The sequence below is a fragment of the Podarcis vaucheri genome (assembly GCF_965113315.1).
Source record: "Podarcis vaucheri genome assembly, chromosome: 14".
NCBI lineage: Eukaryota > Metazoa > Chordata > Lepidosauria > Squamata > Lacertidae > Podarcis > Podarcis vaucheri.
This window is the reverse complement of record NC_138752.1, coordinates 47,151,753-47,174,037: the sequence shown is the minus strand read 5'-3', so window position 1 is coordinate 47,174,037 and position 22,285 is coordinate 47,151,753. Positions and strand designations below refer to the sequence as shown.

General features: G+C 49.0%; 1 protein-coding gene across 3 annotated transcripts in view; it reads right to left on the bottom strand.

The window, feature by feature from the left end:
* GRIN2A (glutamate ionotropic receptor NMDA type subunit 2A) overlaps positions 1-20,644 on the bottom strand; it is a 227,717-nt gene extending 207,073 nt beyond the window's left edge. For all 3 annotated transcript variants that reach the window (XR_014213659.1, XM_082199615.1, XM_082199614.1), the window contains exons 1-3: positions 19,919-20,644; positions 18,332-18,518; positions 16,234-16,656 (exon numbers count right to left, since the gene is read on the bottom strand). Coding sequence is in view for 2 of the 3 variants with exons in the window: in XM_082199615.1 (XP_082055741.1) it covers positions 16,234-16,653 (420 nt within the window). In the remaining variant the exon portion in view is untranslated. The remainder of the gene's footprint in view (positions 1-16,233; positions 16,657-18,331; positions 18,519-19,918) is intronic.
* Positions 20,645-22,285: the final 1,641 nt, after the last annotated feature.

Sequence of the window (22,285 nt, the reverse complement as noted above, 5' to 3'; positions counted from 1 at the left end):
CTCCCTCTTTCTTGATTTCTCATCTTTAGTTAACTTATTTTCCTGACTTCCTCACGCCTCCCTTTTTTGTATCCCTTTTAAGAATTGGTTCAGCAAATTCATATCCTATTTAGTTTATCTATTATCAATCCCATCTTACATTTTACCTTGTTGCTAGAACCCGTTCAATTCATTTCAATGTCATCAGCATTCAAAATTTTTTGTAACAGCTTGAACTTGGCCCAGTAGCAAAATGGCAACGGGTGCAAGTTTCCGAGCTGTGGTATTACATGCTGTCGGAGTCTCGGTCCTGCCAGCCTTTGTTCCGCCTTATTCTGCAACAACTGCAGCTTCTGGATCAAGTCAAGGGAAGTACCATGGACAGCGCACTGCAATAAGCCAATTTCAGTTAAGGCTGCAGCCTAAGCCATGGGTAGGCAAACTAAGGCCCAGGGGCTGAATCCGGCCCAATCGCCTTCTAAATCCGGCATGCGGACGGTCCGGGAATCAGCATGTTTTTACATGAGTAGAATGTGTCCTTTTATTTAAAATGCATCTCTGGGTTATTTGTGGGGCATAGGAATTTGTTCATTTTTTTCTTCAAAATATAGTCCGGCCCCCTACAAGGTCTGAGGGACACTGGTCCGGCCCCTTGCTGAAAAAGTTTGCTGACCCCTGGCCTAAGCTGTCAAAGCCAGTGGTCTGAATCAGTTCATGCATGATCGCCTGAAGTGGTACAGCCCAGCCCTGAATGGTACAGCACAGGAGGGATAAGCCCCCCAAAACTTCATGAGCTTTTCTGTGTGTTTCTTCTGAGCACTTCAGAGGAGCTGAGCATTCAGACTGTGTGGTTCAGAAGCATCCCTTGGTAGCATCGTGCATAAGCAGTAACATGAGGTGTTTGAGAACAGGCCTCCTGTGGTTTGTCCACATCACAGCTCAAGCTTGCTCACTATTAACTCTCAATGCTGGCAATGAATTATGAGCAGCTCTTGAACCAAAAATGAAAGAAAGAGGAGGAAGTCTGGGCCTATAAAAAGGTCTTCCTGGCACCTTCCTTTGCCTCAGGCTCTTGGCAGAAGTTTGGCTTCCCTGTCATCTTATTTAGATCATGCCTGCTTTGTCGCTTGTGGCTTTTCAAACATGACTGCTCCTTTGCATCTCACAAACAATTGGACAATCGGGCAAAGCTGGAGGAGAAATTTCAGGGCAAGATGCGCAGCCGGGGAGATGAAAGGTTACAGCGTTTGGGACTTTTGGTTTAGAGAAAAGCTTTATAAGAGGCGACATCATGGGAACATATAAATTTATGCATGGCAAGGAGAAAATGGGTGGAGGGAACTTTCTCGCTCCCTCTCCCCTATCGCTAGAACTCATGGATGGCCAATGAAGCTGAAGGTTGGGGATTTGGGATAGATTTTAAAAAGGACTTTTTCACGCAGTGCAAAGTTCAGCTATGGAACTCATTCCCAGAGGAGGCAGCAATGGCCACCAACCTGGGTGGGTTTAAAAGATGATTGGACAAATTCACGAGGCCTTTCTTTGTCCAGAGGGTGGTAACACAATAATGCACCTTTTATGCAGTGGAATGCTCTCCCCAGGGAGGTTTGCCAGGTACCTTCCTTTAGGCACCAGGCAAAAACATTTCTCTTTAACCAGGCCTTTGGTTGATTGACATTTCATGCCCTTTTAAAATGTGTTGGGGATGGGGGACGTTATTGGGTTGTTCTTGTTTTTATTTCAATTATGTATTTTGTGTTTATATATTATGATTTTATCTGAGACCTGCAGGTACACGGATATGGGTGGCGCTGTGGTCTAAACCACGGAGCCTCCTGGACTTGCAGATCAGAAGGTCGGCAGTTCAAATCTCCATAACAAAGTGAGCTCCCGTTGCTCCGTCCCAGCTTCTGCCAACCTAGCAGTTCGAAAGCACACCAGTGCAAGTAGATAAGCAGCTATCGCTGCAGTGGGAAGGTAAACAGTGTTTCTGTGCACTCTGGTGTCCGTCACGGTGTACTGTTGCACCAAAAGAAGTCTAGTCCTGCTGGTCACATGACCCAGAAAGCTGTCTGTGGACAAACGCCAGCTCCCTTGGCCTGAAAGCGAGATGAGCACTGCAACCCCATAGCTGACTTTGACTGGGTCCTTTACCTTTACCTTTTACAGGGTAGTATACTAACTAACTAACTAACTAACTAACTAACTAACTAACTAAAAGGTTACTGGTGACTAACTCTGCGGGGCTGATGAACCTGTGGTCCTCCAGATGTTGAGCTCCAGCTCCTATCATTCCTGGCTGCTGGTTTGGACCAATGGGAGTCCAACATCATCTCAAGGGTCATGGGTTCCCCATTCATATATATATATATATAGCATTATCCAGTATCAGATGCTCAGAAAAGACCCACTGAAATAATGGACTCAAGTTGGCTGGTTTCAATGGGTCTACTCTGAGTAGGACATAATGGGATACATGTCACCCATCACATTTTTCTTCAGAGCCAAAGCAGGCTTTGGGTAGTATTTAGGGCACTTTTCAGGGCCAGGGGAAGATGAACGACACATGAAATTAAAGCAGAGAACATGCAGATTTACAACATAATATTGGTGGTCCTGGCAAGTTCTGCTCCTCCCTCCACCTTCCAAGGAAATTAAACAGATTATTGTAATTTACAAAGGAAGAAGAAACTGGACGTGTGGAAGGGATGCAGCTATTGACTCCAGGGATGGGCAAATTTGTACATTTCCGTTTCTCCCTTTTCCATCTCAGTCGTCCACATTTTGGCATCATTTTGTTATTCTCCCCTCTCCCCCCCCCCATAAAGTCCCAATGAAAATTCATCAGCATCTTAGTGTGCGTTTCTCCTAACAGACATGTCTGTGTGCAATTCTGCTTAATACACACATTTTTTGCAGAGCGGTTTCCCCTAATTTCCTGTCATTTCCCCTAATATCTTTATGCACGGTTTATGCCAGTGCATACATTTCTGTGCACGTGACTCGGCTGCAGAGAACATGCAGATTTACTCTCTGCAAATTGCAAAATTTGGAAAGGTGGGAAATGGGTGTTTCGGTTCTCGTACTGTTTCTGAAAATGTAAACTAGGCAAGTTCCCTTCAAAATGGAGCAGAATCTCATTTATTTCCCCCTCTCCCATTCCTAATTGACTGTCAAAGCTCCAGCATCAGTTGACTAAGGTGAAACTTCTCTAGACATTGTCTCAGATGCTGGGCTGTCAAGGAAGCCAGTGCATTTGGAGTATTGTTTTGCCTTGGTAAGGGACTCGATGACAGCCAACAAACTGAAGCTCAATCCAGACAGAACTGTTAATGGGTGGTTCCCTAGACCAGAAGGATGTGAGATTCCCTGCTCTTGGTGGCTTAAAGGTAAAGGTAAAGGGACCCCTGACCATTAGGTCCAGTCGTGGCCGACCCTGGGGTTGCGGCGCTCATCTCACTTTACTGGCCGAGGGAGCCGGCATACAGCTTCCGGGTCATGTGGCCAGCATGACTAAGCTGCTGCTGGCAAAACCAGAGCAGCGCACGGAAACGCCGTTTACCTTCCCGCCAGAGCGGTAACTATTTATCTACTTGTACTTTGACATGCTTTAGAACTGCTAGGTTGGGCAGGAGCAGGGACCGAGCAACGGGAGCTCACCCCGTTGCAGAAATTCGAACCACCAACCTTCTGATCAGCAAGTCCTAGGCTCTGTGGTTTAACCCACAGTGCCACCCTATAAAGGAGCAGGTACACAGCTTGGGGGTTCTTCTGCAATTATCTGCCCCAACAAGAGTGTCCAGCTTGTGTCCAGAACTATGCTACAGATTTGAGAAGGTATTTCTTTAAAAAAAAAACCACACACAAGAACCACATGCTTGTTCATTAGACTGGGCAAAGCACATTACCAGCAAAACAAAAAAGGTGAGAGAAAGAGAAAGAAGCTATTAAACTGTCAGTTCCAATTAAAACCAGCATATTCTCCAGCACTGTTAATGGATGACGAAGTGGAGAATTAAAACGCATTTGACAGGGACAATATGCATCCTTCTTCAGCCTGGTCCAGACAACCAAGTCAGGTACAAGCAGGTAAGCTGACCTGGAAGCCCCCACAATCCATACCACCTCCTTGACTGTTTCATTGAGCTTTAGAAATATCTCAAAATCATGGAGACGGGGGGTGGGATTAAAGAAGGAGGAAGGAGAACCAGGGAGCCCCTGAGATGCCTCCTCCATTCACATCTACAGGCAGCCTGCTTAGGTATGAATTTGTGATCCTCACTTCCCCGTTGATCAAGTCAATTTAGATGATTTTGATAGCTTCATGGTTAAGTGGAACCCTTTTCTCTATCACTCTGACCCATACTCCTGGAACAAAAGAGACCACGGCAGCAAGCAAGGCCTGCAAAACCCAGTTATTTATAGCGTTCAACATGCTATTCCCAAATTGACTACAACAAGCATGACAATGACCTTCCAGTAAATTCAAATCACAGGTCCCCTGTCAAAAAGTAGCACCTTATTTATTTTGGTGCTGGTGTGTGCATGTGTGAGAGAGTTAAGCTCAGGTTCAGCAACTGGTACCCTCTCGCACCAAAGATGACCTGTAGAATGTCACCTGGCCCTTTGATTATCAGCCAAACAACAAAAAGGGGTATGTTGGATTACCTAAATATGCAGACCTGTTCCCAGGCATCAATATCTGTTGCCTCCTCTTTAATTCCTGTAGGTAAGAGGAGGAGGAAAGCCTGCTGGATCAGGTCAGTGGCCCATCTAGTCCAACCTGAGCACAAGAGCAGTTTCCAACAACCAGTATTCAGGGGCATGCAGCCTCCGACAGAGCCTAGCCATAAGAATTAGCAACCATTGGTAGCCTTATATGCCAGGAAACTGCCTAATCCTCTTCAAAAGCCATCCAAGTTACTAGGGCTGCTGCTAGGACTCTCATTTGAGGAGGACGTATTGGTCCTGTTCTGCACTGGGCCTGGTAGAGAGGCAGTGAGGCATTACCCTGGGCTGTATTGGAGCAACTCCTCCTACCCTTTGGAGCTCTCCCTGGTCCTGAAATGGCCATTTGAAGTAAGAACCATTGTTCTGTTGCCAGGACGCTACACCCTATATCCTCTTACTTGCTTCCATTTATGCTGGTGGCATTTTTCTGCTATGAAGTTGTAAACCGCAAAGGCAGTTGGCACATCGGCAGCAATTCTGTGGTGGAAGTGCCTCTAAGGGGTGGTTGGGATTACCAAAGAACAGCCAGAACATGAATACAGGTAACCTAATACGTTCCAACCTGCTCAGCTCTATTAAATATTAACACAATGACATTTAATATGATAAAATATTTAAATAAGCCTAATGTTCATCAAGTTAATCCAGTGTCGTCGCACTGAGTGACCCAGAAGCTGGACGGTAAGAGGAAACTACCTTTGAATCATATAAATGTAGATTTGTCAGGCACCCCAATGGTCATCTAGTCCAACCCCCTGCAATGCAGGAATCACAGCTAAAGAAGACCTGACATATGGCCGGCCAAGCTCTGCTGGAAAACCTCCAAGGAAGGAGAGTCCACCACCCTCCACTGTCGAACAGCTCTAACCAGCAGGAAGTTCTTCCTAATGAGTCAGAATCTTCTTTGTTGTCATTTGAATCCATTAGTTTGAGCCCTACCCACAAGACTACTCCATCTTCTATGTCACAGCCCTTCAGATATTTGAAGGTGGCTATGATTAAAACTATGGTTTTCCCTGTAGTGATGTATGGAAGTGAGAGCTGGACCATAAAGAAGGCTGATCACCAAAGAATTGATGCTTTTGAATTATGGTGCTGGAGGAGACTCCCATGGACTGCAAGAAGATCAAACCTATCCATTCTGAAGGAAATCAGCCCTGAGTGCTCACTGGAAGGACAGGTTCTGAAGCTGAGGCTCCAATATTTGGCCACCTTATGAGAAGAGAAGACTCCCTGGAAAAGACCCTGATGTTGGGAAAGATGGAGGGCACAAGGAGAAGGGGATGACGGAGGACGAGATGGTTGGACAGTGTTCTCAAAGCTACTAACATGAGTCTGACCAAACTGCGGGAGGCAGTGGAAGACAGGAGTGCCTGGCGTGCTCTGGTCCATGGGGTCACAAAGAGTCGGACACGACTGAACAACTAAACAACAACAACAAATGATATTACCTCTCAGTATTCTCTTCTCCAGGCTAAACCTGCCCAACTCCCTCAACCATTCCTCATATAGCTTGGTTTCCAGACCCTTGATCATCTTGGTCACCGTCCTCTGCACACCTTCCAGGGGCTTCCTTTTTAGTGAGAAACTGAGAAGAATGCTGTCTGCATCTCCATCTCCTTTTCTCTCTCCCCAAGTAACAGGGCTATAGAGACATGCTCTCTCTGAAAGTATTTTTGCTTCTGAAGAGGGCCCATTGTTCTAAGAGCTTATTCTCTTGTTGGTTTCTGACTTCTCTTGTCAAAGACAGGTCAAATACATTTTCATACATGTAAACACTGGCCTTGCTTTCTCTAAACAATCTTTCAGTTGGAGGGGTTTGTGTTACTGGAAGGATAGAGTTGAAGACAACATATTCCCTAACATTGTGATGTATGTAATCACCTCTAATGCACCATCCTTCTCTCCATTTATTTTCATGAGAACATCAAGCCACTTTAAATGGCAATGTCTTCCCCCAAAGTATTATGGGAAGTGTAGTTTGTTGAGGGTGCTGAGAGTTGTTAAGTGACCATTGGTCCCCTCTGAGAGCTATGATTCCCAGAGTTCCCTGGGAAGAGGGATTGATAATTAAAATACATGGGGAAATGTAGCTCTGCAAGGGGACCAAGGTGTCCTATCGGCTCTCAGCACCCTTAACAAACTACACTTCCCAGGATACTTTGGAGGAAGCTATGAGTATTTAAAGTGGTATGGTACTGCTTTAGAAACATGGTGCAGATGGCGTCTTAGTTTCAGTGGCTATAGGAAGAGAAAAAGAGATTATCAAACACCCTGCAGGTGTTACAGGAGTTAGTCTGCCTCCAGGAACATCAGAGAAGGGAGAGTTAAATGCCCTGTCAGTCTTCTGGTTTTATTGATATCTATGCATTCTTGAGTTAGAAAATCTACTTGCTGAAAGCTTACTGTACCATTCTCCATATTTTCAAGCCATTGGGAACTCAGGGTGGGGGGCATTCAGATTAGGATTCATAGCACACATCCCCAATGATGGCTGGTGACTATTCAGACTGGTAGGGTGGCAGCCAAGGAGCCAATGGCAGGCAGATCCAAGTATTTCTAGTTTTGTCCCTGGCCTCCAACCTGCTGAATTCTACAGGGGTAACACTGGCAGCCAGAACCACCCCCACCCCATGCAGATGGGACCTGTCTGAAGGCAAATTAAGATTGGTGGGCCTGTGTCCCATTGGTCCTAACAGATCCGCCTTCTCCGCTGCACATCCCACTTCTGATACCAGAGAGGGGGCACGACAATTATTACTGAAACAAGGAATGAGCCAGTCCTTTCCCACCATCACCTGTGTGGTTGGTGGAGGCAATAAGCTAACTCCATGGGAAACCTCTCCCTTCCCACCCTCCATCCTTCTCTGTGGAAGAGGCAGGCACAACTGACAGGGCCTTATCGGTGGTGACACCATCCTTGGAACTCCCTCCTCCAAGAGATATAATGGGCTCCCTCCTCCTTTTGATTTTGGTTGGTCCCTGAAGAGCCTTTTGCTTCAGTCTGCTTTCAGTTGGTTCCTCTACTGTACCTTGTTTCTGAATGTCTGTGAGGTGGGATTTGGTTTTTCACATAACTAGATTGCAGATTTGAAATCAAAATAGCTTTATTGCCTCTTCTGCTTCAGCATTTAAGATGAGAATTCTGATTTTGATTAAACTTCATCCGCATACACCATGGGAAAATATCTGTATTTGGAAAGCATTGAAAGAAGCATCTTACATTAAATGTACTATTATTGATTTAAGAACAAGGGTGGTGATGATAACTGGCTGCAGATTGAGGTTTAGTCATAACTTCTTCCTCTGGGCTACTTGAACGGGTGCTAATGTATGAGTCTTGTGGGATTCACAGCCGCAAAGTGGCAATGATAACTACCAAGACTCCAGAATGGAGCAGCCATGCCCAGAGGCAACATACCTCTCGGTAGCTGCTGGGACAAGCACCAGGGGACAGGCTTCCCTTTTGCATCTTGCACATGGGTGCCCAGCGGCTGACCACTGTCGGAAACAGTATACTGGGGCTTGATCGGTTTTGTTCTAATTCAGCATTGCAGTAGAGTGGTACCTCGGGTTAAGAACTTAATTCATTCCGGAGGTCCGTTCTTAACCTGAAACTGTTCTTAATCTGAGGTACCACTTTAGCTAATGGGGCTTTCCGCTGCTGCCGCGCCAACGCCACACGATTTCTGTCCTCATCCTGAAGCAAAGTTCTTAACCCGAGGTACTATTTCTGGGTTAGCAGAGTCTGTAACCTGAAGCGTCTGTAACCTGAAGCGTCTGTAACCTGAGGTACCACTGTACTTATGCTGCCCCCAAGCACTCGACTGGACTGCAGCTGTGCCATCCTTGTTGCCGAATCCCTGTGGCAGGCAGGAGAGTTGCAGGTGAGGCAGAGACAAGCTAAGACTATTGGGACATGCTTCAGACACACACAAACACACAGCACTCCCATTGGGGGATTGTTGTTAGTCTTTACATGCAGCATCCTAGTCTAGGCCAGCCCGTTCTCCACTCTGTCCTGCAACCCCAGGATCGCTGCATGGATCGCTGACCCGAAACAGTGCAAATCTCTTAATTCCACCTCGCCATCTCCCGACCGCAATGCCGAAAAGACGTCTACAGAAGAGCCAAGCTATAGGGAGCGAGGAGGGGAGGCGAGGGGATTGAGAGGAGAATCCAAGCTATTTTTATTTTCTAATATCTGGTTTGCCTTCAGTCGGCTCCGCTACTGTTGTGAAACAGTCTCGGGGTTTGATGTGCTGAGAAATTATTTGCTGAAAAGCTAATAAGTGGCTCTCCAGTCAGCAAACGCCTCGCTGAATTATCATCAACTCTTTACATAAGTGACAAACAAGATTGGCTCAAAGGCTCCTCAGCGGCAGCTAGCATCACCCAGGCAAAACACGAGGCAATCTCAGGAGCAGGGATTGTGACGGTGGGCCATTCAGCCTTGCGAAAGAAGCTTTCACATCTTCAGCTACGTTTTATGTTGCCTGGAGTTGAAGAAACACAGGAGGCTGCCTCACACCGAGCCAGACCACCAGTCTGCCTAGCTCAGTGTTGTTGGCACTGGCTGGCAGCAGCTCTCCGGGATTTTGGACAGGGAGCCTTTTCCCCAGGAAAGGCCATTGCGGATCGAACCAGCGACCTTCCGAACGCAGAGCAGATGCTCAACCACTCAGCTAACAGCCTTTCTCCATATGTAAGAACATCAGAAACTGCCTTGTACCAGGCCAGGCTGTTGGTTAGTGTCGTCGATAAGGGAGGAGGGAGAAATCATGTTCAGTTTGCATTTGAAGGCAAACTTGCCCAATTCTCAGTTACTGGAACAAGGCGCAGTCACTGTTCACAATTCGTACTTCTACGAATTTTGCAATGCTGTTCTCCAGCCCGGTAATATGTACTAAAAAGATATCAGGTCTATTCTGAGTAAACGTTAGTCGCACACCATCCAGTACACGAAGATTTTGTTAGTTTTAAAATTCAAAAGCGGCATGGAAATGTGGAGAACCGAACCACAAAAACAAGGAAAGGAGAGAAACTGAAATTACCAGATTTACCCTTCCTGATCTGCAGCTGAGATAGCCAATCAGTGGTTCTATGCCAGACCCAGCCCTCCTCACCCCGGTGCAAATTTATCTGGCCCCTCATTCATCCACCCCACATCTTTTGGTCGCAACATGACCCAAAAAATCACCTGCCAGAAAGGAAAGGAAACAAGATATTCAGTTGCAAAACACACACACGTTATATTCCTTTCTGCTGTGCAACATTAACATCCCTCTACAGTGGATGCTCGGGTTGTGAACGTGACCCGTGCGGGAAGCACATTCACAACCCACAGCGCCGCGTCTGCACACACACGGGTTGCAATTCAGCGCATCTGCACATGCACAAAGCTCAATTTAGTGCTTCTGTGCATGCACAGGTGCCGAAACCCAGAAGTAACCCATTCTGGTGATTTTGGGTTTAGCACCATGCGCAACCCAAAATCGTGTAACCCGAAGCATCTGTAACCCGAGGTATAACTGTATTGAATTTTGATGGCAGTGGACAGATTTGGTTTTTTAAACTTATTTTTCAGTTTTCTGTAAATACAATGAAGAATCCCCATGTGCCCCAAGCCCAAGAAATGTCCCACGCATATGCAATGTAAATGATAGTGGTCAAATATTAAGCAGGGTTGCATAATATTTTTTATAAGTCCACCCAGGAATGGCTGTGGGCAGGATTCCTGCATTGTAGGGGGTTGGACTAGATGACATTTGAGGGTCCCTTGCAACTCTACAATTCTATAATCCTATGCTTACACGCTTGTAAAGTCCTCCATCAGCGATGGGGGAGATTTGTGGCTCTCTGGATGCTGTTGGACTCCAACTCCCATCAGCCCCAGCCAGCAGGGCCAATGGCAAAGAATTATGGGAGCTGGAGTCCAGCAACACCTGGAAGTCACCAGGTTCCCCACCCCTGTCCTAGACACATGACCCAACCTTTGAGGCGTCACATATTCAATGCACTCCAGCCACATCTAGAGGACGGCAGGTTCTGCAGCCCAGCCTTAAATGCTAAATGGCCCAAATGGCATTTGGCCTTCCAGTTTCTGCAGAGGATTTTATTGCTGGGCCCCAGTCTGTTCACTGGAGGACACAGAACACACACCCCAAGAATGCAGAAGTTGGCTGTCCCTGCTCTGCAAAGCCACGCGACAACTGCAACAACAGCAGCTGCCTGACCCCTGCTGCTTACATCCAATGTTCGGAGAGGGAAGCAGGCAAGACCAGGGAGGGGCCAAAAACAATGCTGGGGAAGGCAAGAGAGGGATGAGTTCTGCAGCTCTACAAAAAGAACCACTCCGATTCATAGATTCGGCAATGTTCTGTGCAGGGAGGACGGGGCCAGTTTCACCTCTTCACTGCAATTCCCGGTTCACAACAATAAAACAAATAATAAACACAGCAAGTAGTATTAGGCGCCATGCAATAAAAGCCATTGGGTGCGAGATTTTGCAGTCTTGGGGCCACATCCCCTGGCAGGCAGCCTTCTGGGGGCCACATGGCAGTGGTGATCAGGTCCAGAGGCAAAAGAAGACAGAACGATGACTATTGCCTCTTGCAGTAGACTGGTTTCCGCACAAACACACTCCTCTCTATTGTCCATGCAGGCAAAGAAGGAGCGTTATCAGAACCCAAGGGACCATCCCAGCCGGACGAAAGTGCATGGGGTGTGGCTTGGGGAGTGTTCTGAGGTCCACATAGAAGGTTGGAGGGCCACATTCCACCCCGGCATAAGCAAAAACAGAAAAAAGCAGGGAAGCAGAACTAAGGCGAGCAAGCAAAGGCGAGAACCAGGGAGAGCAGAAGAGGCAAGGCTAGGAAGGTAACAATTAACCTTAATGCTGCTATGAGGTCTTCATTGTGCATCATATCTGCGTGGACCAAAACAGCCTCTTGCTATACAAGAGGCTTCCGTTTACACCGGTGTAAACTTCTTTACAGATCAGAGCTTCCACGCTCCAGCAGAAGCAGAAGCATTTTCTTGAAATCTGGAGGTCCTGATCCAGCTTGGTGACCTGGGGTGCAACACCCCTGGGTTGAGCTCCCAAATCACCTTTCACATCCTAGAAGTGGCCCTGCACTGTCACAAGAAAGGTTGTGCCCCATCCTTAGCACCCAGAAGCCACTGTCCCAGCGAAGAGGCTTGTGATAGTAAAGGTAAAGGGACCCCTGACCATTAGGTCCAGTCGTGACCAACTCTGGGGTTGTGGTGCTCATCTCGCTTTACTGACCAGGGGAGCCGGCATACAGCTTCCAGGTCATGTAGCTAGCATGACCAAGCCACTTCTGGCAAACCAGAGCAGTGCACAGAACCGCCGTTTACCTTCCCGCTGGAGTGGTACCTATTTATCTACTTGCACTTTAACGTGCTAGGTGGGCAGGAGCAGGGACCGAGCAACGGGAGCTCACCCCATCGTGGGGATTTGAACCGCCGACCTTCTGATCAGCAAGTCCTAGGCTCTTTGGTTTAACCCACAGCACCACCCCTGTCCCTTAAGGCTTGCGATAATGGATAACAGCCTGTAAACCCGTATGCCCCATGGAATTTGGGTTCACCGTTCAAGTTCTGGACAAGCAAAGGCCGGACCGCTTCGCAAAACATGCTTTTAACCTCTGCAGTTTGCTGTCAGTGAGATGTTCCTCCACCACAAGCTTTTGAAAAGGGTTAGGCCAATTCACGTAAGAAGATTTAAGAGAACCACCCATGGCTAATCATGATCTCGAATTGCAGAGCGGAGAGCCTTCACAGTCAAAGGCAGTCTACCTCTGAGCAGCAAATGCTGGGGACCAAGAGCAAAGTGGCCATCTCCATCACTGGCTGCTATTCAAGACATACCCAGAGTCCTGCTGGAGCCAACCAATGATCCATTTCTTTCATCATTCCACTTCCAAGCAATGTTAGAAACTCAGGTATATAAGCTAGGTGCCAAATGACACGTTAAACCTGGGTTACGGTCGCCACAATGGAACGTCTATTCACCAGGGGCTTGGAACAGATGATCCCTTCCAATTTTACAATTCTAGGATCTCAGCCACATTGCTCAACTGTAGCTTGCTCTTACAACAGCTCGCTTGTCCCAGTGTGCAAGAAGGAGAAACACACACCATAGAAATGGAAAGGGTCTTAACTACGGACTAAGGCAGATGTTTGCAAACTGTGATCTGTGAGATCCATCTGGGTGGCTTGTGGGAAGGCCATAGCACAGCCAGCCGAGAAGCAGAAGACATGCATCTTCTGCTACAGACGAGTCAGCTGGCTCGATGGAGATGTCAGTCACCAACCGGGTGCCCAGAAATCTCCACGTAGTCACAATGGAACCCACCCCAATCGCAGAACGCACCTAGCGCGTTTTGAACACTGCTTCCAAGAGCAGACAGACAGGTCTTTCTTTCCCAAGTCGGCATCTGCTAGCTCGCAGTGCCAGGTACTCAAAGGTAAACTGCCTCTTGCCATGGAGGTTCCATTTCGCTGCCGTATTGAAGAAGAGTTAAGGGACATCATCTCCTCTGTCTGCAATGAATTTGTCAAACGGAGGGACATATTTCCCTACCTCCACCTACAGAAAACCTATGACACATTCCAATAGTGCAGGGACCCAGAGACAAAAATAAGTGGAGCAACAGATGCAACTCTGACCTTTGCCCTGTAAGCTACCTTCGAGCCAAGAGGAAGTCAAAGGTTTCTGCACACACCTCTCCATCCAGGCTAGCGAGAGGGGAAGGGCTGCAGGAGGTCCCAGGTTCAATCGCCTGGCGGCATCTCCAGCAGTGTTAGAAATTAGCCAGGCACATTTTGCACTTACTGGCCACTTGCGACCAAGTGAAGATGTCCAGGTGCCAAGATGCTGCCTGACATCTCCACCATCTGGAGGTACATGTCTGGGGATCCTTGGATCTGAACTGTTTCAACCCACAAATACCACATCTTATAGAAGAGAAGACTCCCTGGAAAAGACCCTGATGTTGGGAAAGATGGAGGGCACAAGGAGAAGGGGACGACAGAAGACAAGATGGTTGGACAGTGTTCTCGAAGCTACCAGCATGAGTTTGACCAAACTGCGGGAGGCAGTGGAAGACAGGAGGGCCTGGCATGCTCTGGTCCATGGGGTCACGAAGAGTCGGACATGACTAAATGACTAAACAACGACAACAAATAGAATCTGCACAATCAGAATGAATTTCAGGAACCCAAAAGTTTGTATTGAGAAATATGACTTTTGAGCCATCTTGCCCCCAACTCTAACCCTGGTTTAAGGAGCCATTTGGCGCCTAGCTGATATATCTCAGCTTCTAACACTGGGTTTGTCCAGGTAGGACCAGGGGACAGAGCTTGCTCTGAAGTCCTGGAAAGCTGCTACCAGTCAGTGTAGACAATACCAAACTGGATGGGCCAATGGCATGATTGCAGTTCAAGAACACATCCCAGCCAAGCAAAAGCACTTGAGGGGGGTGTAAAACAGAGCCTGGGGAGAGGGGGCGTGGCCTGTGGAAATCCCAGGGGCCAGATAGAAAACTTTGGAGGGCCACATTCACCCCAGGCATGACGTTCCCAAACCAAAGAGAATCCCTTACTTTAAGAAGTCAACAAATGAGGTGCCCATCACCCTTGTGACGAAAACTCTCGCATGTTTGTTATCTATTGGATGGAAAAGGTACTTCATGTGGCATCATGCTCGGATTATGTGGACCTTCTGTCAGAGCCAAAACAGAGACCATTTTCCACGCAGGCTTTGAGAACTATCAAGGGTTTGCTGTGCACACTGACAGATGTAGGCCTCAGGCCCCATTTACACCAGACAGTTAATGCGCTATGATACCACTTTCAACAGTCATGGCTTCCCCCCCAAAGGAATCCTGGGAACTGTAGTTCATTAAGGGTCCTGGGAGTTGCTAGAGACACCATTGCCCGTTCCCACAGTGGTTTAAACAATCGATCCTTCTTCCTCATGGGGAACTCTGAGAATTGTAGCCTGGGAAGGAAACTAGTAAGAACCTACAGCTGCCAGAATTAGCAAGAGGAAGCCAAGGGTATTTGAAATGGTATCACAGCACTTTAAATGTATCGTGCGAATGTACCATGTGCAGAGTTGCCATCGCGCCCTGGAGATTCATTCAGTCTCACTGCACCACTGCTCAGTTGCCTAATCCCTGGTGATTATTATCTCTCTCGCACACATTTTGCTAAGTTTTTGTTTGATTGCACACCAAAGGCACACTGTGCTATCCCAAGTCCCAAGCCTTTGAACTCGCAGCTCGTCACACAACCCTGACACAGTTCCCCTCCACAGTTGGTTCGACTTTCCTGAAATCAGGGCCGGCCCACACATGAGGCAAGGTGAGGAGGCTGCCTCAAGAAGCAGGAACCACAGGCACAGCAGATCCCAATGTAGATCTTTATCCCCCACCCGCCTTGTTCCTGATGTAGACCTTTGTTTAATTCTTCTTCCCTGACAGGGAAGGAGTGCCATTTTGTGGTTTGCCCCAGGTGGCAAAATGTCTAGGGTCAGCCCTGGCCAACATCCCAACGGCTCTCAATAACACTAGGTAGGTAAGCCAGCATTCACCTGCTGTTGTTAAAGTCTCCCCATCGCTTCCTTTCAACATGCTTGCTGGATTAATAACTTCCAGGGTCTACACTACACATGCATTGCAATCTTTGTTACCCCTTAAGGATCACAAGAGCTGTGGCTGTACATGAGTTGCAAAAATATATGCTTAGCCCCCATCCCCAAGAGAGCTGTGTCCCCCAAAAAAAATTCCCTAAGAAAATGACAGTTCAGCTGGCTTGAGTCTGCAGTGCAGATCAGACTTTTGAAACCAGCGGACAGTGACAGGAAGAGGTCCTTTTGTCACAGAGTTGGGTGGCTGGAGAAGACTTTTATCCAACAATTCAAAGGAAACATGCAGTTCTGAGTGAAACCCTCGGCTTTGCGACATCCAAGCAGATCGTGTGTTTTGGTGCATAAGCTGCTGAAGATCTAAACATCCTTTGTGAACTGAAGACACACACAAAAACAGATTTTGCTAATCTTTCACACCCCACAGCCCAATGTTGATAGGGGAAGTCATGGAATAGCCACAAACTGCTCCTGAACCAGCTGGTCTTGGTACTGAGGAAGAAGCCGCTCCAAGCTAAACCACAATTCTAATTCAGAAATAAATATCTTCACTCCCAAAGAAACTGAAGTTACAAACAGCTTAAGGGAGACAAGACCAACCCATTAAGGCAGGACTAGTCAACTCAGTGACCTCCAGATGTTGTTGGGTGGGAACTCCCACTTTCCCTAACCATTGGTCATGCTGGCTGGATAGCAGGAGCTGCAGTCCAACAGCATCTTGAGGGCACATGTTAGCTATCCCTGCATGAAAGGATGGCTCCATTTCCGTTTCTGCCCAAACAGGGAGGCGACAGCATACATTGCCCTACAGGGCACCAACTTCACGCAACTATGTGCTCTCTGCCTACCTTGTCCGCCATGATCATTGACGAGCCGCCATGAATCCCCAAGATCGGAATAAAGGTCTGTGATGAAATAAAATCCAAAATCTGGGCAACCGCCTCCTGGTCGGTGTCGTCCCCGAAAACCACGCCGTGGATCTTGGTGCCTGACATCAAGTCACAGACATTGGTGATGATGCTTTTTGGGTCTGTCTGGTTGACCAGAAGGGGCACCACATTGACGTCGACGGTGAGGTCGCCGGACATATCCCTGGTCCAAAGCGCCCGGACCTCTCTTTCCGTGACGTACTGCGTCCTCCCCAGGATGACGGCGATGTTCAGGATGGGGTAGCTTTTCTCTGCCCCCCAGACGAGGGCCAACTCTGCCAGGAGAGCCTGAAGCACCAGGAGATTCCAGCAAACTCGCGCCATCTTCACCAACTCCATGCTCTGCGGAGAACAAGGAGCCCGGGACGGGCGTCACATCACGCGGAAGACGAGGATGAACTGCCACAGCCTCCTGCCTCCCACAGGGACCCAGTCTTTAACCTTGCAAACAGGCATCCTTGAACTGAGTCCTCTTGCAGGGTCAAGGTGGCCCTCAAAGTTCAACCTCAGCTAAGCGCCCGGGCTCAGTGCAACACTTAACTCCCACCAGAGCAAAACTGACATCGCCTTCGAGGTCTCGAAAGGGCCGCTGGCCAGCCCTGCACATATCCTTCCCTTACGGGGGGGGGGGAATAAAACCAGCTCAATCTCTGCTGAGGACACAGCGCAGATGAGATATCTGAAGCTTCTCAGGATGCCTTTTTGGAAAGCCTGGCTTTCCGAAGCATCTTTGAAGGCTTTGAAGGCATGCAGTGACCCAGGCCCTGCCTGCTTCCTGCCCTCCTTTCCTCTTCCCTCCTGCTGTGGCTGAAGCAGCAATGATTGGTGTGCGCCCCCCCCCCTCCCTCCCCTCGCCTCTGTCCAGAAATTGTATTTTATTCCAAGACTCATTTCAAGCTGGCTGGCTGGCTGCTCACGCAGAACTGGCTGAATTTCTGGAACAGATTCAGACATGCATTATTCTAACCCTTTTTTTCCCCTCTCCCCCCCCCAACCCTCACCCGCCCTCACTCCCCTCTCTCCTTGGCAATGTACCCACTTTGGCTGGGCATCGGGGATGTCGGCCAGTCATTGGCATGCATACTGTCCCCTTCGCTTCGGGTCAAAACCCTGGATGCTGCTTTATTTTCGTGGATTTCGTTGGGCGGGTGGGTGAAAAGGGGGGGGCTGTTGTTCCTTCTCACAGAGGCTGGTGGCAAAGCTGCTCATGGAGGGAGGGGGCTGCCTTCTGCTGACTTGCATCAAACCCCACCACCGCCCTGGGGGAAAATGCATCTCTGATCCTATGGCTCCCATCATCCTGACATCTACACTCATCAATCATGTTCCATCAGCAGCAGGGGGATATATGGGACTCAGAGTAAACCTCTTCCATCCCTAGGCTTCAGGTGGGCACGAGCGAGGGGTCTCTGGAGCTGCGTGTCTCTTTCCCCAGACCTCATTTGGATTCAAACTCAGCCGTTGTCTGTTGCAGGGCAGATTTTTTTTCCCTGCTTCCCCGACTGCAGTCAGATCACACGAGAGGCAAAAAGACCGAAAGAGGGTGGGTGGGTTTTTATAGTAAAGCCATAACCCACTAGCCCGTGCTTTTAAACCTCCTTCATTGGGAAGTATTAATTATTTGAAATATCCTCCCCCCCCCAAAAAAAAAAAACAATAAACCAGTGAGTTAAAAAAAATGCACCACGCTGGCAGAAAGGGGGGGGGTTGTTTGCACCAATTAGAAAGACGTGCACAACACACACACATACACACACACACAAGCTGCGAAATCCTGCACCGTTAGCCTTTACTACGTAGGAGAGGGAATTCTTAGCTTCTTCGCTCCATTCATGGGGGCGAAAGGGAAACCAAGAGCAACAGCGCCTCCTGGCGCTCCGCCGCGTTCCTAACATCCCCTTGGCGCTTCTCTCCACTTTCTCCCCCCCCCCCAAAAAAAATTATTTATTTCTTTATCCTCATTCCCATCCACCACCCCCCTCCAGCCACCTTCCACCAGCATCAGAATCAGCATTACCAGGAATGTGAGAAATCGTAGCCGCTGCCGCAAAGTTTGGCATTTCGCAAGACTCCTCAGCGCCGCGCGTCAGGGGAGGTTGCCATTCTGCTTTCCAGAGATGCGATCGCCAGTGCTGGTGCTGAGATCGGGGCGCCACATCCTCGCCTCCCCGCGAGGCAGGGTTGCTTATCGGTGCAAAGGGGGTCTAAAAGGGAGGGTTTTTTGGGGAGAGCGGGGAGGAGGGGGAGGGAAGGGAGGGGCGAGAGAAAGACCACCACGTTAGCGCAGGCGGAACAGCGCAAAATAACACAGCGGCAACTTCGCGGCGCAGCGAATTAATAAATCCTGGCCGGGCAGCCGATCGTCTGTAGGGGGAAAAGTTGATTTGCTTCCATGTAATTTGTCGGAGAGCGCGTTTCGCCCGCGATCTTGCTTGGAAATCCGTTCCCCGTCCTTCCTTCCATCTCCCGCCTCCTGCCGCAATTTCTCTCCACTAGGACGTGCGCGCGATCCTATGCGTCCTTACTCCCGAGGAAGCCCTCGCGGAGTTCAACGGAATTTCCTCCCCGGGTCAGGATGCGTAGGATTGCGGTGTGTTTGGGGCGAGCTGAGAGAGAAAGATGAAGCGACCTCGCCCCCCCCTCCACCTCCCCCAACACCACCCCTTGGAGGTTGGGATCCTAGGCAGACTCCCTTACCTGGGAGTAAAAAACCCCACTGAGCATAGGCGGGCCTTGCTTCCGAGTAAACACCACCAAAACTTGCGTTCCCATAACCACCGCTGCGATCGGTCTACTCGGAAAGTAAGGACAGACCCCCCCCCAAAAAAAAAATCCCTTTGCAATTTAATGGAGGGTCCTTCTTTTACCCAAGTTAAAGGTCCCTTCTGGCAGCTTGAAGTTCCCAACTGGAGGGATCCATCGCAAGGAGTTTCTAGCCCTCATCTTTTCCTGGGAAGTAAGTCCCATTGAAGTCAAGAGGACTTGTTCCGGAGTAAACACGCACAGGCTGGCGATGGGGGGGGTGTTTAAAAGAGGACCAGCCACCTCATTTTGGGATGGAGGTAGGAAGCGACCCTCCGCGCACTTCCTCGAGAGTAAACTCAGCTCAGCGCCAAAGAGCTTACTCCCGAGTAAAGGTGCATGGGATGGCGCGGCGAGAGAGGAAAGAAATCTTTTCCACCTGCTCAGTAAACCTCTCCAGTAATACTAATAGCACTAATTTCCATGCTAAAAAAATAATGGGGAAACGCACCGGGGTAAGACGTTTGTTTTAATTTTTTTTTTACTCTCTCGCTCTTTTTTGGCAGGCGAAATTGACATGCGAAACGGCAGCAAGGCCGGGACCCTAATCTGTCCATTTCACTCACGGGTAGCCGGGGGTTGGCGCGGGGTGGGGTGGGGTAGATGGACGCTACTGTCGAGGCAACCCAACTCCACCCCCCTTTGCAACAGTGCCAGGCAAAAAGATCGCCACAGACCATCCATCCATAGCCCCCACCTCCCACTCCCACCCCTCTCTCTCCCTCCCCATTCCGCATTTTTTAAATTCTTATTTATCATAATTGCTATTATTTAATCGCCTTCGCCGCCGCTTGTTACTCACTGCATTCGCCCTCCACATAATTCCAAGCTGAAAATCCTCCAAGTCATTTCAAAAGGATTCCTTTGGCACCCGTCAGAAACGCGTCTCCGTGTGTGTGTGTGTGTGTGTGGTGAGTGTGGTGGGGGGGTGCTTGTGTTTTGTGTGCGTGTGCGTCTGCTTAATCCCCAGATTTCAGCTCAGGTGCCCTTCCGCAAGAGGGGGGGGCACGCCAGGCAGCATCTTCGGGCTCCCAAAACCATCCAACACACACACACAGGCGCGCGCGCACACAGGCGCGCACAAGCACACATACACCGCCTCCCTGTTCCAAGTTTGCCAACCCAGCCGAGGGAGGGAGAGCGCGCAGAGTCCAACAACCTCAACTGCTTGCCCTGCTTTGCAAACGAGAGAGATGCCAATCTCCCCCCCAAAAAAACCCCGAGGCGCTTTAATTGCGCGCGACGCTTGCCCAAACTGGAGACTTGTTACTCGTCCCCATCGACGTTTGGAGTGCGCTTTTCTGCTGCAGTGGAAGCAAACAGGGCAGGAATTGGGAGGGTGTCACCAAAAAAAGACCAGCAGCCCCCTTCCCTCTCTCTCTCTCTCTCTCTCTCTCTCTCTCTCTCTCTCTCCATCACTGGAAAGGGATTGTGGAGCCAACTCGCCAGCAGGCGGCTGCCGGCTGGAGGGATTGAAGAGCGCAGGAGGAGGAGGAGGCCCCAGCTGAGCGGAGCTGGCTGGGCTGCTGCTAGGGGCTTGGCTCGGCTGGTGCACTGCCCCGGGTCGGCGGAGGAGGAGCGCGCGGCGGCGGGGCCGCAGTCTGGAGCAGAGCGCGGTTCGCACGCAGCGCCTGAGCGCCAGCCCCAGCGGGGAGGAGGGAGAAAAGTCTTCCTCGCTCCTTCTCTGCAGCACCCCCTCCCCAAAACCGAGGGGAGGGAGGGAGGCGGAGCCGCTGCGAAGAAGAGAGACGCGCCGTGTGGCCGCCCTGCGACCCGGCAGCAGCGCGCGTACACACGCATCCACACGTGCACACGCGCCGCCGGGAGGTCGGTGTGGAGCGGCCGGGAGGCTGAGCGGACCCGGTTACGCCGCCACTGTTGCAAAAATAATAATAATAATAATAATAAATGGGGGGGGAGCAGGGGAGGGAAGGGGGCTCGGGCAAGATAATGTTCAATTTATAGATTAATATTATTATTAATAATAATATCCTCTTCCTTGTAAAGCTGCTGATTGATTGTTTAAGTTGCAGGCTGTCTCCCTTGCTGGAAGACGGAAGGGGCTGTTGCAAGGGCTCTGGTGAGTGAGAGATAGATACATATGTTTTTTTAGCAACAAAATTTGGGATGCTGCCAACTCATATTAACTATCAAGGCAGTGTATCTATTGTACAGATGTGCATTTTTAAAAATATTCTAAAGTAGGGGGAGGGCCCTCGATTTTGCCGGTGCATAAATGGTTATTTATCCTTTCAGATTCATGGGGTTTGGATTGCTCTGTGCCATAGTTTTCTTTCCTTGATGTCCTGCTCTCCCCCACAGGCTCAAAGTGGTTTATGGGCAGGTTTGCTTTTAGTCCCCCCCCTTGTCCCCCCCCCCAAGCATGAGTAATTCTGTCCTTGTAGAGCTCCCAGTCTTAATTATTTAGTTTTTTAATCAGAAATATTAATAGGATATGTTAGGCAGAAAAACCGCAATCAGTATTTTTTTTTTTAAAAAAAAAGAATGCACATGAATGATTTCAATTTCAATCCAAGCCAATAATTTAGGGTCTGATCCAACATAAATCACTTTGGAATGCCACACATGGGAAGCAATTCGTAAATGAAATAATAATGATAATGATAATAATAAATACTTGAATGGAAGTAAGTGCCACTGGATTGTGCAGAACTTCTTCCACTGTAAACACGTTATAGAGCATTCTGTTGATCAAATGTAGATGTTTGTTTGTTTTTAAGGGGCTAATAGAGGTAAGAAGGCTTTGTTGTTTAGTCGTGTCCGACTCTTCGTGACCCCATGGACCAGAGCACGCCAGGCACTCCTGTCTTCCACTGCCTCCTGCAGTTTGATCAAACTCATGTTAGCAGCTTCGAGAACACTGTCCAACCATCTTATGCTTTCATAAACTAGGAGCGTGAAACCTCAAGCCTCCATCAGGCTACACCCCACTCTCCCTAGGCCTTGCACCCTCCTCCCGTGTTTTTGCCTGACTGGAATGTGTCCTAGAACACTGATCCTGCTTCTTACCTGCCTGTAAGGAGAATCGAGGAGGATGCCCAGGTGTGAATCATAACTAGTGTGCACAGGTAAAATGTGACCTTTCTTTTACCTCTGGCCCTGTGCACCTCTGGCACGTGGCCCCTGGAAGGTGGCCCGATAGGTGACT